The sequence below is a fragment of the Sceloporus occidentalis genome, unplaced genomic scaffold (genome assembly GCF_023333645.1).
Source record: "Sceloporus occidentalis isolate IW3139 unplaced genomic scaffold, rSceOcc1.0.p SCAF_3, whole genome shotgun sequence".
Taxonomy (NCBI): domain Eukaryota; kingdom Metazoa; phylum Chordata; class Lepidosauria; order Squamata; family Phrynosomatidae; genus Sceloporus; species Sceloporus occidentalis.
The window spans coordinates 1,912,898-1,931,939 of NW_028316983.1; the positions used below are offsets into that span (position 1 = coordinate 1,912,898).

Consider the following 19,042-nt stretch of genomic DNA (forward strand, 5'->3'; position numbering starts at 1 on the left):
CCGCGATCCGTAGAGCGCCGCCCTTTCAACCCCGAGGTGAAAGGTCGGGCGGCCATTTTGTGGCGGTTGTCGGCTGCCTCTGAAGGGGGGGAAGAAGAAGAAGGAGGGGAGGCCCGGGAAGGGCAGGCGGGACGGGGCCCGCTCCCGGTCCTGCTCCGGTCCCGGCCCGGCTCCCTGCCTCGGTCCGCCGGCCGCTGGGCGATGTCTTCGTTCTCGGAGTCGGCGCTGGAGCGGAAGCTGTCGGAGCTGAGCAACTCCCAGCAGAGCGTCCAGACGCTGAGCCTGTGGCTCATCCACCACCGGAAGCACGCCGGGCCCATCGTCACCGTCTGGCACCGCGAGCTAAGGAAGGGTGAGCGGGAGCAGCAGGGCCCGGGGAGCCGGGCGGGAGAGGCCTAGGCCTGAAGGGGCTCTAAGTAGGCCGCCAGCCGAGCCTGAGCCGAGGCTGCCATGCAGCAGCTAAGAAGGCCAAGGCGCTTCTAGGCCGCATCGACAGAAGTCTAGTCTCTAGACCCAGGGAAGGCCCGGTGCCCCTGTATTCTGCTTTGGCCTCGTCTGGAATAACGCTGGGTCCAGTTCTGGGCAAAACAGTTCCAAAAGGAGATTGAGAGACTGGAGCCCTGTCTCCAAAGGAGGAAGACTAAAGTGGTGAAGGCCCTACAAGGAGAGAGAGACTCAGGGAATTGCTGGGGATGTTCAGCCTGGAGAAGAGAAGGCGAAGAGGCGACAGGAGAGCCCTGTTTAAAGACCTGGAAGCCTTGCCTAAGGATCCTCCTGCCTTGGCTCAGCTTCTGGTTGCTATCCTCTAAGCCTCAGAGGAGCTCAGGGGATGGTACTGAGAAGAAGGCTGGGGGCCTAGGAGCCGATGCCAGCAAGGCGGAAACCCCCTCCCAGGGTCCCCTTCAGCCTTGCTGGTATCAGCTCCAGGCCATCCAGCCTTCCCAGCAGCACCCTTTGGGCACCTGGGCGGCTTAGGCAAGGAGCCACTGGGCCCCTCTGATGCCCCAAGAGGCCCATCCTTATGTAAGGAGGAGCAGGGGGTCCTGCCCTCACTCAGGCCCTGGTGGCCCCTTCTCCAAGCCACCCAGATGCCTAGGGGCAGCCGTGAGAAGGCTGAGTGGCATGGCACCAATGCCAGCGGGGCTTCGGAGGGGGTTCTCCTCTCCCTTGGCCCCTGGTAGCTACATGCTTGAGACACCAGATGCCTGGCGGGAAGCAATGAGAAGACGTTGTGGCTTGGAGCTGATGCCAGCAAGGCTGAACACTAGCATAAGGAGCCTCCTGGGAGTGCTCTCCTCCTTCAGCCCCTCCTGGGTATTCACCTAAGCCACCCAGGGGCCCATAGATCAGCATTGAGAAGGCTGAACAGCTGCGTAAGGAGTGACCCAGGTCATTGGTGCTGTATCTGCTCTCTCTTGGATAGTTGCCTAAGCCACCCAGGTGCCCAGGATGACACTGGAAAGGATGGCTGGCCTGGAGGAGCCAATGCCAGCAAGGCTGGACACTTGCATAACAAGCTGCCCCAGGGCATTGGAGGGGTCCTGCCCTCACTCAGCCTCCCTCAGCCCCTGGCAGCCACTCACCTAAGCTACCCAGATGCCCAGGGGCAGCCATGCGAACAATGTGAACATCCCCTTCCCCACCACCACTCCCTTCTCCTTTTGCCTCGTGTCTTTTTAGATTGTAAGCCTGAGGGCAGGGAACCGTCTAGTTAAAAAGATTGTATGTACAGCGCTGTGTAAATTTACAGCGCTTTATAAATAAAGGTTAATAATAATAATAATAATAATAATAATAATATGGCTGCAGGAGAGGCATTTAATCACTGCACCACCAGGGCTCCTTTATTATTACATTCCTGGGGTTAGGGAGGAAGAACCCCCCTGAATGTGGAAAACCCACAAATTAAAAACAACAACCCTTTTTACCTGAGAGAACACCTCTCTAGGCCTCTCCAGGTCTTCCAGTGCAGCTCTGTGGTCAACATCTGCCAGAAGTTGGGTCTGGAAACCATGAAGCCCTATGAGGAACGACTCAGGGAGTTGTGTATGTTCAGCCTGGAGAAGAGAAGGTTAAGGGGCGATATGATGGCCCTGTTTAAATATTTGAAAGGATGTCATACTGAGGAGGGAGCAAGCTTGTTTTCTGCTGCTCCAGAGAACAGGACCCAATGGAGCAATGGATGCAAGCTTCAGGAAAAGAGATTCCAGCTCAGCATTAGGAAGAACTTCCTGAGAGTAAGGGCTGTCTGACAGTGGAACACACTCCTTCCTCGGAGTGTAGTGGCGTCTCCTTCCTTGGAGGTCTTTAAGCAGAGACTGGATGGCCATCTGATAATGGGGATGCTTTGATTGAGAGTTCCTGCATGGCAGAATGAGGTTGGACTGGAGGGCCCTTGGGGTCTCTTCCAACTCTACTATTCTATGATTCTAAATCGATTGACCATAGAATCATGTTGGAGGACCTGCAAATGTCCAGAAAAGCGTTTTCTCTACGAACTGCTAGGTTCTCCAGCACAACTCTATGGTCAACCTCTTGCAGAGTTGCGCTGGAGGATGATTCCTAGAGAGAACATATCAATCAAAACCGCAGATTATCAGATCCGCAAAAGTCAAAAAGCCACATATGTGGAGGGTCAATTGTATGGATAGGGATACAGATACAGATGTTTATATCAAGAACATTTCTATCAAATCATGCCATTTGGGTCTTATTGCAGGTATGGTCTGTTCTCAACTGCCCAGTGTGTCCAGAAGTCCACCATTTTACTTCAAGAGCAGGATATTAAGGCTCCTTGAGCTCACTCTGTTCTAATTCTGATGCTGCAAGTTATGTTTGGGTTCATTATTAAGTGGATAGTTCTTGAATCAAGAGTGTCAGGAGAAGACGCCTTTGTTCCGTTTTCTGTTCTGGTATCTTGTATAATTATAGCAGTGCCCCATCCAGTTCTCTTTCCTTAATAGTCCCAGGTTGCTTCCAGCTATCTTTCTCTATCTCTTGGTTTGTATAAGGCGAGAGCTGTGTGACCTGGCTAATGGGGATCACTGGAAATGCCAAGTTTCACAGCTTAAGGTGTACTTACTGATGGATGCTAGACAGTTACCAGTCCGGCCTCTCTGGACCCACTGAGCTGCTCAGAACTCTTACCAAACCACAAGGATGCAAGAGTATGGGGACTAGTCGCACGCGAGTAAAAGTGCATTGCTGCTCTTGGCATAGAACAGACTTAAAGGAGAGTCCAGAAAAGATTTATCCAGTTCCTGGCGGTAGGCTGCATCATTAAGGAGCTCTCTGTGTGTGTTGTGTACCTTGAAGTCATTTCCAACTTAGGGTGATCCTATCATGGGGTTTTCTTGGCAAAGATTTGTCCAGAAGAAGTTTGCCATGGCCTTCCCTTGAGGTTGAGAGTGTGTGACTTGACCACAGTCACCCATTGGGTTTCATGGCCAAGCTGGGAATCAACTCCAGAGTTGGAGTCCACTTCTCAGAACACTATGCCGCTCTGGCTCATTACTTGAGGGTTTTCTTAAATTTGGATAATTCCAGAGTAAATGTGGATATGCATCTAGAGCAGTTGCTGTCTTCTCTGCTGATGTGGGGTGTGTGTGTGTGTGTGTGTGTGAAATGAACAAACCAGCATAGTGTAGTGTGTGAGCTTTGGACTTATGACTCTGGAGACTAGAGTTCGAATCATGGCTCAGCCATGTTAAATCCATTGGGTGACCTTGAGCAAATCACACTCTCTCAGCTTCAGAGGATGGCAATGGCAAACACTCTATGAAGGCACTTGCCAAGAAAACCCCATTACAGGTTTGCCTTAGGGTCACCATAAGTTGGAAATGACTTGAAGGTACACACATACATATACATATACTCACAGTATATAATTTATAGTTTGCTCTGCAGCCAGGAAGTCTCCCAAAAGACAAGAACATCCCTGCCCTCAGGCTTGCAGTCTAGAAATAAAGACTAGACACAGAAGGAGAAGCGAATGGGAGGGAAAAGGCAAGAGGCAGAACAGAATTGTGTCTCAGGGATCCTCTAGCACCCAAGTACTGGTTTTCATCTCAGCCGTGATGTTGCCATCTGTTCGCTTTCTGCAGTGTGTGTGACCTGCTCAGCTAGAGATTGTTCTTTCGGGTCTGGCTCTTTCATGGCATCTCTACACTGGGATTCCCAAGAATAGCCTCCTCTTCCTGAGTTCATTGGGTTCATTCGTTTTAAAGGAAAGCTGCATTGCATATGCATATTGCATAATGCATTACCACTAAAATAAAATGAGCCTGACTCAGTTTTAAGATTTTCAGGGAGGAAGTTCTGTCACTATCAGAGGTACATTTGGTGAGAGTCTTCTTGGTGGCTGCTCCAAGACTGTGGAAATTTGTGCAAGTTTCGACTGGCTCCCTCTCTGTTCTCTTGCCCCCAGCAAGCAAAGAACCTTTTCATTTGAATAAACATTGGGTGACTTAGGGCTGAAACAGACAGCACAAAAAGGGCAGATTGGGGCCGCCCAGAGCTGGTTGCTTCAGAGCCACGGCAACCACACGTTGCAGCCCTATCTGCCCTGGAGCCAGCCCAAATAGGAGCAGAAAGGACCCACTCCTATTTGGGCCAGCAAAAAGCCACCTTAAGCAGCTTAGTTGCAAACCCAGGGTGGCTTCTGGGCACTCCTGTGGCATGTAAACGCCATGCCCCCAGAGCGTCCTGAATCACCCTCGTGTGATTAGCCGAGCAGCTTCTTGGGAGCGTGTGACATAGAAACGCTGCGTTCCCAAGCCACCCGGAAGGCAGCTTAACTTGCCTGTCTGTTCCAGCACTAAGTGTAGAAAGGTCTGTAAGAGGATGCATGAGCTGCTTCGGCTGATACGCCAGCTGCGACCCTTCCTGGACCGGGGGGACCTTGAAACGGTGGTACATGCTCTGGTAACCTCTCGATTGGATTTCTGTAATGCGCTCTACATAGGGCAACCCTTGTACCATACTCGGAAGCTTCAACTGGTTCAGAATATGGCAGCAAGACTGGTCACTGGATCTTCCAGGGCCAGTCACATAACACCTATCCTTAAAGACCTTCATTGGCTGCCCATTCGCTTCTGGGTGCAATACAAGGTGTTGGTTATTACCTATAAAGCCCTAAATGGCTTGGGCCCAGGGTACTTGGAGGACCGCCTCTCTCCATACAATCTGCCCCGCGCTCTCAGATTGGCTGGGAAGCAATTGCTAAGAGTTCCTGAAGTGAGATACTCTACCACCATACAGAGGGCCTTTTCCACCTCGGCCCCTAAGCTCTGGAACTCGCTTCCCAGCGAGCTCCGCTCGGCAGCCTCTCTTTACCAATTTAAAAAGGGGCTCAAAACACACTTTTTCCAGCAGGCATACCCCTAATACCCCCGAGATATCCCCTTTTCTCCCCTCATTGATGCACAATTGTGCTAGTTTGGACAGTTATTTTCACTGTAGGATGTTTTAACTGATGATTGATGTTTTAATGCATTTTATTGTATTTCATGGACTGTATTGTTGTATGGTCTAAGTGTTGTAACCCGCCTTGATCTTTGGAAAGGCGGGCTAGAAATAAAGTTTTTATTATTATTATTATTATTATTATTATTATTATTATTATTATTTTATTTACCTTGAATGTTTTTAAATAATTTTATATCACTTTATATTTTTCTGTTATTTATTTGTACCCTGCTCTTCAGCCACAAAGGCTGCCAGAGCAGTTTACAGATTGTTAATATGACAGTTCCCTGCCCTCAGGCTTACAATCTATCTATCTATCTATCTATCTATCTATCTATCTATATGAAATTTCAAATTATTGAATTATTTTATGTCATTACTGCCATAATATTAATGTCATAATAATAAAATATTAATCTCTTAATATGGCAGTGTTTTTTTCACACATGCACACACACACACATATATATACATGCATTCACAGAGTACAGTATATGTATTTGTGCATGTATACATATACAGTGGTCCCTTTGGATTCATGGCCTTGGCACTCAAGGTTTCAGTCATTTGCGAGGCCAAGGCCGTGGCTTGCTCCCTCTTCCCTCCCTTACCGGCATCTTCCCCCTGGCACTGGGGACTTTAATCGGGCTGCCAGGGCTTGTAATCGGCCCGGCATCTATCAGGACTCTTTCTCATCAGCGCTTGGGCCAAGCATGCGCACGCCTGCTCCCTCCACCGCAGCCAATTGACATTTCACACACCCATTGGAGGCTTCTCGAAAAACATCACTGTCAACCTAAAGGAGTGACCATATTACACCAATATTGAAATCACTCCACTGGCTGCCTATTAGTTTCCGGGGATAATACAAGGTGTTGGTCATTACCTTTAAAGCTCTCCATGGCTTGGGCCCAACCTATTTAAGGGATCGCCTCCTTCCGTACAATCCGCCCGTACCCTCAGATCCTCTGGGAGGAATTTGTTGCAGTCCACAAAGACCAGATTGATGGCAACCTCCCAGAGGACTTTTTCCGCAATCGCTCCACTTTATGGAATGGCCTGCTGGATGAGATCCGTCAAATTATCAACCTAGAGAGCTTCAAGAAAGCTGTCAAGATGGATCTCTTCTGGCAGGCCTTCCCGGAATAGAACCCGGCCACATAAAGAACCCCCCACAGACATATACAAGTGAAGACTCTGCCCACCGTTATTCTATTATTGTATTATTGTTTTTAGATTTTATTGTCTGTAATTTTAATGGTTAGAATTGTTTAATCCTTTTTTTAAGGAGGGTTTGTATATATTGTATTTTTAAAAGGTTGTATGCCGCTTTGATTGTGGTAACAAAAGGCGGGATATAAATTAAAGTTTTATTATTATTATAAAGGGTCTAGGCTAGGGCAAAGAAAAAGAAGAGATGTTCCCATGCTCACTACTGGGTTGTTTATCAGTTTACCAGGTGCCAAGATGAGCTGGAACATCTTATCTTTTGGCACTGGGATATAATTCCTCCATCTCCCTGTACCATCCAGCTGCAGGGAGATCACTTTTCCTTGACCCATTCTCTCACAAGGTAAACAAGGCCCACCATGCAAACCAAAGCCCAAACCAAACTTCCCTTGCCTAATACAAGGTTGCGCCTGCCACCTTCCCAGAGATGGAGGTCATGACCAGCACTTTGAATTGTGCCCAGAAACAAACCAATAGCTAGTGAAGCTTTTTTAACAAGGGAGCTATATGGTTTCTATAACTGACCCCTGGTCAGTATTCTGGATCCGCTGAAGTTTCTGAACAGTCTCCAAAGGCAGCCCCATGTAGAGTACATTACAGTAGTTAGTAGAGTTGATTATAGTAGTGCTGTGCTCTAATGTTCCATCAGCACCAGGAAAAGTCCTTTTTATACCTGTAACTTTGAACTTTGGGTGGATCTACACTGTAGAAATAATGCAGTGTGACACCACTTTAAATGCTGTAGCTTCATCCTATGGAATCCTGAGAACCATAGTTTTACTCTTCTCTGCCAAAGAGTGCTGGTGCCACACAAAATTAGAAATCCCAGGATTCTGTAGTTGGACCCATGGCAGTTAAAGTGGTGTCAAATTGCACTATTTCTACAGTGTAGATGTACCCTTTCTCTTAGCTTTGCTGACCCTTACTCTCCACTCATTGTTTTCTTGGATTTGTTGCTAATTTTATACGACAGTGTCTTGCTACTTTATTTTATCTTATTGGATAACTTTTGTTAGGCATCTGAGAAAGTAGACCAAGTCTATGAACTTCTTTTGCATAGTTAGTGTTAAAGGTGCTACAAGATCCCTTCCTTTGCATGCAGCTATTCCAAACTAGCATAGCTATGTCTCTGAGTTCTTCTTTGTTATGGGGCAGCAAGTGAATAATATAAGTAAATAAACAAATATAGAATCAAAAAAATTAACTATATCACCCCTTAGTTTCTGAGACACTTTCTCTCTTGAGTATCTGACTTGAAGCTGGCTGGTTGGGAACTATTTGCCTTGAAAGCATGCAGCTATTGAAATGAGCTGTATGAATCTTCTATTATAAAAAAATCTAGCTTGGAAAACCATTGGTTGTATCTGATTGTCAGAAGCATGTGGCACAGTAACCCGAGCCTCTCATAATGCAGCTGGACTCCTTGTTGTGTTAAACAGCCCACTATGACTGTACCTGTGTAATACATGGGCAGTGGGGAAGTCATAAGCCAGTACAGCTAATGTCATAGAATTTGGGACTTCTTCTTTGGTAATAGTCCTCCTGGAAACCTCAAGGAGAGACAGACTGTGAAGAGTTGCTTGAAGCTAAACATGCCATACAAATACTTTCTTTTTCTTTTATTACTAGCAAAGTCCAGTAGGAAGCTCACTTTCCTATACTTGGCCAATGATGTCATCCAAAACAGTAAACGGAAAGGACCCGAGTTCACAAGGGAGTTTGAAACTGTTCTTGTGGATGCTTTTTCACATGTTGCCAGGTATGTATAATGAGGTCATTATGCCTCAGCCTCTCTCTCATAGAATTACAGAGTAGGATGAGACCAGAAGGACCATCCAGTCCAACTCCATTTCTGCCCTGCAGGAATCCACAATCAAAGCACCCCCACAGATGGCCATCCAGCCTCTGTTTAAAAACCTTCAAAGAAGGAGACTCCACCAAAATCAGAGAGAGTGGGTTCCACTGTCAAACAGCTCTTATTGCCAGGAAGTTCCTTCTAATGATGAGGTGGAATCTCTTTTCCTGTACTTTGAATCCATTGGTCCATGTCCCAGTCCCTGGAGCAGCAGAAAACAAGCTTGCTTCATCCTCAGTGTGACACCCTTTCAAATACTTAAACAGGGCTTTTGAAGCAGTGTCATACTGAGGATGGAGCAAGCTTGTTTTCTGCTGTTCCAGTGTCTAGGGTATGGAACAATGGATGCAAGCTACAGGAAAAGAGCCTTATCTCTCTGCAGATCTGAAAGGATTTTTATTGCATCTTAACCCTGAGAACTTTCAGGCCAGGTTATGATTGCTACCAAAAGTAAAATCTATGGCAGTGCCTTTTGTCACAGAAATAATTGGAACTGGCTGATTAAGGAAAAACTTGGTGGACCCTGCAGGAAAAATGTTGAGCTACTGTACAGCTTCCCTATTCAGATCAGCAGTGTCCATCGCTCTTCTTTCCAAGAGTGGTTAGTCAACTGATCCTGGGCAGTTTGGAAAACTGATGAGGGTGATGGCTTATGCCTTGCTTTCAGCATCTTGTGGCCTGTTTAGTTTTCCTGGTGGAGACCTTGAAACACTTGTGTTGGTGCAACTGACAAACCTCCAGAATTGAGCCATTCACATGGTTGTTTCTGTTCTTAAATGTACTTCCAGGGATTAATTGGGTGGCCTAGTTTACTCACAAGCTGTTTCCTGGGGTGTGGAAGAGTTCAGTTCAGATCAGGGCGCTTTCATTTGAATCCTCTTTTAGTCTCCATAATTGTAGAGAACTGAAAGCCAGCAGTACAGGAAAGCACAGAGTTGGGGTGTTCAGGTGGCAAACTTTCTTGTGTTTAGTTTCCTGCATTGCGACATTCATGCTTGTCCTGGGGAACTGGTAAGATGTAGTTTTAAGGGGGAGATACATCCTTGTCTGGGATCACTTTGCCAGGATCACTCTAGTGACATGGCTAAAATGAGGACTGCTCTGGTTTTCAAAGCAGTAAATAAAGTTTAGGCTGAATAACTCCTTCTTTTGCACATGCTGTGTTTGGACCACACCTTTATGGTTTCTGGACATGTATCTTATCACAATAGCAGATAGATCAGAAAGAAGCAGTGATGGATAATGCCTGGTTTCTTTCATTGACAATGGCAGCTGTCTTCCATGTCCTCTGTTTTTCCCTTGACAAATGTAAAAGCCAGACTCCTCTCCACAGTAGTGCTAACTTCTACAAAATGTCCATCCATTTAGTTTCTTTTTCCAGAGTGAGTGGGTTGTCAGTCATTTTAACAAGACTTACACATGTTAAGATGTTGTAGAGCACTTGGACCCAAATTCTTCGTACTGTGTTGCTGAGGGAGGCCCTGCGAGAAACAAGAGATTGGAGGGGTATATTATGGCCAGGGAAGATGGGGTTATATTGAAATTCACAGACTGACTGCCGCCTCTAGGCTCTAGTCCCTCTGCAATTGCTTCTTAATGCATTTGCTCTCTGGGATTAAAATGGGCACTATATCTAACCTGTCTGTTCAGCATAAATGTTCTCAGACTTCAGCAAATCTAGCTTCCCTTTGATCCATTATTTGAAGAGTTATAACTGTGGCAAACACAGCATCAATTGCAGTATTCCCTCCAGAAATCTCAGCCTGTTTCCATCAGGCTTCCACAGTTGGCAGCCTGGTGCACTTGCTAGTTATTCCACGTGCCTCCACTCTGCCTGAACACCATTTGAAGTGAGGTCCGTTCCTCAAATGCTATGTATGGATTTATCAGGTTTTTCTTTCAGATTGCCTTTCTGCTTGGCTCGCTCCATCTGTCATTGGGTGATTCTTCTCTTGCTGTGGGGCAGGCTGCAAATGAGCAGCTATGTGTCATTTCTTGACACGCAATATGTTATCTTCTTGTTAAAGGCTGTGGTGCTATTTAGAGACGACTGTAAGTCTGCAAGTGTGATGATATCTAGAACACACAGGGAGGAGGAGTCAAATGTGTTCTGGATAATTCTACTCTCATTGTGTCCTGTGGATGACTAGAAACTCTTGTTATTCTGAACTTTGCATGTTTTAAGTGCAGGCACCTATTAATTACAGCTGCTGAACAACTTTCCTGAAAAGTCTGGCTGAGTCTCTGCAGGTTTCCATAGCTGCTTAGCTTCTGTGTCATTTTGTTTTCATTTTGGGGTTTTTTTTGGTAGAAGAGAAGGAGACACTCTCCGTGCATCATTCCAAGGTTGCTAAAATGAGTGCCCAGCTTGTTGGGAGCAATTGGCTTACACATTGTAAACAGCTTAGGGAGTGCTTAAGTGTACTGATCAGCGGTATAGAAATGTACTTGATATTGCCATTGCTGTTGCTCTAGCACTCTTTCCCCCAGCCATCTCTTCCCTGCTGTCCAGCTCCTGACTTGTTTCTGTTTCTGACTTTCTAGAGAGGCAGATGAGGGCTGCAAAAAGCCCTTGGAACGATTGCTGAATATCTGGCAAGAGAGGAGTGTGTATGGCAGCGAGTTCATACAGCAGTTGAAACTGTCTATGGAAGACTCCAACAGTCCCCAACCTAAAGGTAAAAAAAATGTCGTCCCCCCCCCCCCCCAACTGCCTTGGATTCAAAAACTGAGCTCTTTTAAATGGCATAGGGACTTGTTATATACCAAAGCAATGTTTATGGCAATGTGTTCAGGAGACTCGTTTGTATTCTTGGGGTCCTGCATTGGCCTAGTTAAGGTGGTGACAGTCTGTACAGTTTACACACTACTCTATTATGTCCCGTATGTCTCAATTCTGTATAAGATGTTTTGGTGATAATAAATGTGCATCCCGGCCTACCTGTGGGGAGCTCAGAGGTCATTAACATAATCCCAGGTATTCTCCTAGGCCCTGACAGGAAAAACAGATGATAGCTCAGGGTGCCTTGTTAGACCTCTGGGTCAGCACATGTTTCTTCCTCCCATTATTTTTTAAACAATAGGAAAAACAAAATGGCTCCTTTCTCCTTAATTAGGTTGCTGAAATGTAGAAAACTTGCAGTAGACCGAAGAGGACTTTTGTGTAAAATAGGTTGTTCGGGTCTCATACCCCAAACAAGTTATGTGTCTCAGAATATACACAGGAGCATCCTGTTTTGTGGTTTTCGTACCTGGCTGTGCCTGGTGGAGCTTGGCAGTCTTATAAGAAAGCAAAATAGGCTTGACACTTATTTTGTGGGCAAGGATGAGTGAGAGAAGCAGGGGAAGCCACCTTCTGCCAGGTCACAGGAGATGTGCACCTCTTCCAGTGCTGTCCATCCTGACTGGCTGTGTCTTTCCAGGGTCTCAGGCAAAGGCCTTTCGCATCACCTGTACTTTGCTTTCTCCTACTGAGTTATAATTCCCCAAATCTCAGCTGTAAAATCAGTCTCAATCTAGCTTTGCTGATAAAAGCGTTAGGCACTTCAGTCTGGATCTGTGCAGTAGATAGATTTCTCACATGGGAGCTTTCTGTTTTATTTTCTCAGGTGGGATGCTAGCCTTACTGCTCTTAAGAGTTTGGAAAGTGGGCAAAGAGTATGCAAAGGAATCTTGTATAAAAGATTTTGTAGCATAAGCTTACATAGACCAAACTCTTGAAAGCTTATTCTACAGTGTCTTTGGCTCAGTCTCAATGGTGCTACAAGATCCCTATAGCAGTAGCAATAGCAAGTACATTTCTATACCGCTTATCAGTGCACTTAAGCACTCCCTAAGCAGTTTACAAAGTGTAAGCTTTGCATACTGATATTGCAGACTAACATGACTATGTTTCTGAATGCTGCTTTTAAGAGGTCTGCCATCACAGGGGCAGGGGTGTAAATAATGGTGTTCCAAAGTATACTGATTAAGAATGATGATTAGCCTAGTATTTGCATAGTAGCAATCAAGAAGGTAGGCCCCTGCCTTGAGAAGCTTGCATTCAAAATGTCCCTTTGAGGGAGAGGGTTCATAAAGCATTAACACAAACAGATGTAGCTGTATATAACTCAGCCTTTCTTTTCCAGCTGTTTTGAACTGAGGCTTTAGTCCAAAGCCTTTGCAAGTATTGATGAAATGATAGCCGCTTTTGGGCCAGGCAACAGCACTTTGCCTGCTGAAAACTGTCCATATCATTCAGATTAGAATGATTGAACTTCCATCCCAAGAGGATGTTTTCAGACTGGATTTGGCATGCTTTTCCCCTGTGGCATGAACTAGAGCATCCACATGTAGTTACAAAAAAGCATTTTCCCCAGCAAGCAAGATCCAAGAGGATTTCCTCTACTCCCAGATGGGTCACCCTCTGTCACAGTCTTTAATGCTGTGCATTCTGACAGAGTGGCACTTGGGTGAGGCATTTGGGAAAAGGTTGCCCTTCATACAGCTGGCTTTCCTCCACCTATTAAATTGGAAGCTCTGGCGAAGGTGAGGATTCAGGAGGCTTTTCATTTGTGTTCTGGAAGCCAGCCAGGAACACCTGACCCCCTTGTAGACGACGGCAGGGAATGCTTTCTGACCAGCTTGTGGCTCCATCTCTCTCTTGGTGCTGCCAGATGCTGCTTCCCTTCCAGGCACAGTTTCTGAAGGCTGTGTCAAACAGTCGTCACTCTCCAGCTATTAGCCATCTGTATCTAGGTTCCTACTTGCAAAGAAAGAAACCTATGCAGGTTGTTCCACAGTCAGGGAACAGGGAGGTTTTTCTTGAGCAAACTGCAAAGGAGAGCTTGGGATATGTCTGTCCAAAAACAGTGATGAGGAGGAGCCCCTTCCATTTCAGTTGCAAAGGGACCATCCCCACCCCCCCAACCCCAATTCTTGTAGCTCTAGACATTGGGGTGCTTCTCCCATCTTCTGTGGAGCTAGTCCTGAGGAGAAGGGGGAAGCAATGGGAGGAATCAGCTTCTGTCCTCTTTTAAGAGTCTGTATATGGTTTTTATTTTTAATTTTTATTGTTTTAATGCATGTTAGTATTTTTAATTGTTTTAATATAGGATTGTTAAATTATATATTTTATGCTTTCATGTAACTTTCATAGTGTTTTAAACCTGTATTGTTTAAAATATTCAAAGATATAGCTGTGTTAGTCTGTAAAATCAGTATGTAAAGAGATCTTGTAGCACCTTTGAGACTAACTGAATGAAAGAAGTTGGCAGCATGAGTTTTTGTAGACTTAAGTCCACTTCCTCAGATGTATGTTTAAAATGCCATTAGCTGCCTTGAGTTCCATTGGGAGAAAGGCAGGAAATAAATGAATAAAATAATAGTGATGATTTTTACCTTGCTGTCCTCTCTGACTTTCCTGTAGGCTTTCCCCAGTTTGCTGTGTTCTGTTTTCTAAGTGAGGTAGACACTATGTTGTTTACACCCCACCTCCCCGTCCCCATTTCTTGGGGGGGGGGGAGTGTGCCAGAATTTGCCCCCTTTTGAGAGGAGTCAGTTGCTCAGCCAGAGGAGGAGAGTCCTGTCAAGTCAGCTGCTTTGTGACAGTAGCTGGGATTGGGTCTGTCCAGTCATGTACTGAAACCCCAGACTCCAGGTTGGAACATGGTGTAACCCCAAAGGGGGTTAGGATGCAGAGGGATCTTGTAGCTCCTTTGGTACTAAGAGAAAGAAGCTGTAGCCTCAGCTTTCATAGACCCAGTCTCCTTCCTCAGATGCATGAACAGGCCATAAGTTTTCATAGACACAAAGGCATGGAGAGAACTGGCCATAAGCTTTCATAGATTTGGTCTCCTTCCTCAGATGCATGGAGTAAACAGGCCATAAGCTTTCGTAAACCTGGTCAACTTCCTCAAACGCATAGAGTGAATGAGAAGGCATAAGCTTCCATAGACTTCGTCCTTTTTAGGTGCCAGTTCACTCCATGCTTCTGAGGAAGTCGACCAGATCTACGAAAGCTTATGCTAAAACCTCTTTCTTTCTTTCAGTCTCAAAGATGCTACAAGACCCTTTGCATATTGATATTTCAGACTGTCATGGTTATGTCTTTGAATTCTGCCCCCAAAGTTGGTCGTTCTGCTTTTCACTTCCGTACATTCTAAATTTATCTGTGGATTGGGATGTGCCCACCATTTTGAAGGCAGAAAGCTAATCTCTGGTTTGCCCTGGATACTGTCAAGTTGCATAGAGTGAGCTATTGCCCGTGGCACCTTTGTCTAGTTCAGAGAGCATGGCAGACTCTTGCACTGCAAGCAGCCGTCAGAACAGGCCCCTGGGCTATCAAGCCCGCCTGCCATCACACCATCAGATCATCGGCTGCCAGTAAAGCTCAGTGCCAGGCTGAAGGGTGGAATAGCTGGACTGTCAGTCTGTTCAGGCTTTCCATGCGCCTTTTTAACAAGTATAGGATTGGGACATCTTTTTAGCAGGTGTCACGCTAGCTGCCCTGATAGCTGTCATAGAGCTGGAGAATGTTAAAGCTGTTCTGTCTTGCTCCCTTCTCCTCTCACTGCAAGTGCCTTGAGGCAGGGTCTTACTTGAATCTGTGGAGTCCCTTAACAACACAGCCTCACTTCTTCCCTGTATAATAATGTTGGCAGGCTGCAAACCTCTTTCAGTATGTAGGCAATGGTTCTAGTAAAGCAACATTTAACATTCTTGGCGCCTAAATTAAAATGGGGTATGCACAGGTGGGCAAAGCTGTATGGCCTGTTTCTTCCTGTCTTGTGATTTGTTGTCCCTGGGCTCTGAGGACGTTTCAGATGACGGGGCTTTTCTCTGTACATCATGGCCAAGGGCGGCCTTTTACTTCCACCACCCTCCTTCAAGGACTGCATAATCCAGAACTCTAAAATGTGCATCTGAGGAAGTAGGCTCAAGTCTACAAAAGCTCATGCTGCCAATTTTCTTTCTTTCAAATAGTCTCAGAGGCATGGCAAGATCCCTTTACAGACTGATTTTCCAGACTAACATGGCTATGTCTGTGAATTCTGCACAATCCAGGATAAAGTCTCTTTTCCCCATGTCTGGCGACTGACTTGCCCTAAAAATGGAAAATAGCAAATAGGACACTTGCCCTTGAGGACGAAGGGAACAGAGGCAATAGAGGTTGTGATGTGTACAGAGGTGGTGGAAATTGAAGTATGAGGTGTTCAGGGGAGGGGTCAAGTATTATGTTCTCTCAGTGCCAAAGAAGCTGACTGGTGATGGGAACGCCGATACAGCGCCACAGGAGGGTGCTTGCGTGGGGAGAGCTGCAGGCACTGGCTGCTTGCCTGTAGCATCCCTTATCTTCATCCTCTCATAGAAAGATAGGACCTTTTTTCCTTTTCCAGGGAGATGCTGGAACGCCTTTCTGAATTCATTTGCTCAGAGCCTCTCAGTCTAGAGAGGAGGCAGGTTCAGCCTTCTCCCCTGCTGAATAGGCAGACATGAATACTAGGCGGTGTATTATTCTCCCAAAAGAGATAACTTTGTGCTGATATCCGTTAACAAAATAGCATTATCTAAAGCTGCCATGTTCTGCCCAGTGCAGATATTGCATAGGAAGGGATTGATTTCCTTTACAGCAAAGGTGGGAGCTGGAGCCTTCAGTTTGGGGCCACTGTTGCTAGCCAAACCAGCCATAGCAGTAGCCTGTCCCTGTATCACTTTGTGGCCTTTTGCTTAGGCAGGTTGAGAGTGTGTGCATCCTTGATCTCAGCTATCTAAAGACCCCACCCTTTATTTATTTATTTATTTATTTATTTATTTATTTATTTATTGTCCCTCCTTTCCTTCGAACTTAGAGACCTAAGGCAGAGAAATGTTCCTTTACTGCACATTAAGGGGCCATCTCCAGCAGATATTTTCAAGACCCCTAAAGTTTTCCATGGGGTCTGCTGTGAGCCAAGAGGCGTTGTGGCTCAGCTTGAGAGCTTGCTCACCTGATCTTGAGTTGCTGAGTCTTTACAGCGGTGACCTGAAGCTGTCTTTAGGCCTTAGAGAGGTGTTCAGTGACTCTGGAAACAAGGTTATACTAGATTGCTTTGAGTTTGTAAGTACCAATGACGTGGACAAGCTCCTTGGAAGTGTAAGGAGGACGACGTGCGCTCTCAACCCTTGCCCTTCTTGGTTGACCGTCCAGGGAGGAGATGCAATAAAAACACCATTACATCTTATACTTAATGCATCTCTTCGGGAGGGTATATTTCCAGCTGCCTTAAAACAGGCAATAGTAAAACCAATCTTAAAGAAACCCTCCCTTGACCCCCTGTTGAGAAATAATTATAGACTGGTCTCCCTTTTACCATTCTTGGGCAGGGTGGTCGAGAGGGCAGTTGCCTTCCAGCTCCAAGCCGTCTTGGAGGAAACCGATTATCTGGATCCATTTCAAAATGACTTCAGAGTGGGATACGGAGTTGAGACTGCTATGGTCGCCTTAGTCCAGTGGTTCCCAACCTTCCTAATGCCGTGACCCTTTAATACAGTTCCTCATGTTGTGGTGACCCCCAACTATAAAATTATTTTTGTATTTGTGCATGCACACACATACACACATCCCACTGAGGCTTGTGAACCCTATTGTTCAAGGGGAGAATGCAGCCTCTTGGATAGAAGTTGGTAAACACCGACTTCTCCCAGCAAACCCCCTTTGGCTCCAAGCCTTATTATCATCTCTGGCTATAAAGGGGCGGCAGGGACAGAGTGCCCAGATAATAATAATAATAATAATAATAATAATAATAATAATAATAGGTTTTATTTATATACCACCCAATCACTGGGAATCCGAGCGGTTTACAATAGAGGGGACAACAGACAGTTCCCTGCCCACAGATGTCCTCCCAGCAAAATGGAAGACCTTTGAGAAAAGCAGAGGATACGAGTAAACAAAAGCTCAGAACACTCCTAGAAATATAAATGTATGTTTCTTAGTTCTCCCAATGGAGGACCTTTTGGAATTCCTCCTGGATAAGAAAGTAGAAATGGAGGGCAGGCCCTGGAAAAAGGGGACGTCTGGTCACCTTGAGGATGAGGCACTGCAAAATGGAGGACCTCCAAGAAAAAGGGAGGGCAGGGCCACAGAAAAGCTCAAAACACTTTTAGAAATATAAATTCCTGCTTCTTAGTCCTGCTCCCTGTGGAGGACATTGTGGAATCTCTTCTGGACAGAAGGTTGAAATTTAAAACAGGTCCTGGAAAATGAGGACCTTTGGTCAGCCTGAGGACAATGCACCACAAAATTAGGGCCTTTAAGGAAACTGAGGGACATGACCACAGAAAAGCTCAAAACTATACATTCCTGCTTAGTAGTACTCTCAGTGGAGGACATTTTAGAATCCCTCCTGGACAGAAGACTGAAATGCAAGACAGATCCTGGAAAATTAGGACGTGGGGGGGGGGGGGGGGAGAGACAGACAGCTGGTGGCAGAGCTTTTCATATGTGGCGCCCAGTTAAGGTGGCCCAGCGGCCTCCCTCTTCTCTTTCATAAAATCATGAGTGAGAGGCTGGCATGGGCAGTGGATTTTCTCACCATCCTCCCATATCCTGAGAAAGGGGAGAAGGCAGACAGGAGGGGAAAAGATGGAGGTTCCAGGCTGGGGGGAGTGGGCAATGGAGGGCCGTCAAGAAAAATGGAGGACCAAAGAACAACTAAAAACAAATGTAAATTCAGGCTTCTTAAGTCAGGCTCCCAAAGGAAGGCATTTTGTCATTCCTCCTGGAGGACACATCCTGGAAAAGGAGCATGTTTGGGTCAGGAGGGAGGGATGATTTTGGACATTTTGTCATTCCTCCTGGACAGAAGGTTGAAATGGGGAACACAGCCTAGAAAAGGAGACATGGGGGACATGTCCTGGTCACCCTGAGAGGAAGGGATGGAGGCTGGGGAGGGAGTGGGATGAGGGGTGCTGGGTATGGAGCAGGTGCCGTTACCTGCAGAGAGACTGAGGGAAGTGGAAACTAAAGTATTCCTTCCTCCTGCAGAGTGGCTTGAGTATTGGACTATGATTCTAGAGACCAGGGTTTGAGCATGAAACCCCCTGGGTGACCTTGGGCAAGTCACACTCTTGCAGCCTCAGAGGAATGGCAATGGCAAACCTTATCTGAACAAATCTTGCCAAGAAAACACAGGGTGGCCATTAGTCAGAAATGACCCGAAGGTGCATAATAATAGCAACAAACCAGCTGGAGAGAGGCAGAGTGGTGTAGTGGGTTTGAGCATTGAGCTAGGATTCTGGAGACTAGGGTTGACATCCTCAGAGGATGGCAAGGGCAAATCCCCCTCTGCAGAAACCTGCCAAGAAAGGGTAGCCTTAGGTTCAAAAATGACTTGAAGGCACCCAACCACTACCACAGCCACCCAGCCGAAGCTGTTTTGGGGGGTTCCTCAGATGTGGCGTGCCTTCCAAAATAAAAAGTAAAAAGTAAAGGAGCCAGCTTTTTCTCCTTCTGTTGACGAAAACCTT

The 19,042-nt window shown here is 46.1% G+C and overlaps 1 protein-coding gene across 4 annotated transcripts in view; it reads left to right on the top strand.

Annotated features, from left to right (window-relative positions):
* The first annotated feature begins 39 nt into the window (after positions 1 to 39).
* Positions 40 to 19,042, top strand: part of LOC149315413 (regulation of nuclear pre-mRNA domain-containing protein 1B) — a 53,491-nt gene continuing 34,488 nt past the window's right edge. For 2 of the 4 annotated variants that reach the window (XR_016280365.1, XM_089513421.1), the window contains exons 1-3: positions 41 to 352; positions 8,326 to 8,455; positions 11,096 to 11,229. Coding sequence is in view for 2 of the 4 variants with exons in the window: in XM_089513421.1 (XP_089369547.1) it covers positions 202 to 352; positions 8,326 to 8,455; positions 11,096 to 11,229 (415 nt within the window). In the remaining 2 variants the exon portion in view is untranslated. Of the gene's footprint in view, positions 353 to 8,325; positions 8,456 to 11,095; positions 11,230 to 19,042 lie in introns of all 4 variants that reach the window. The other 2 variants (XR_016280364.1, XM_089513420.1) reach the window with 2 other exon arrangements.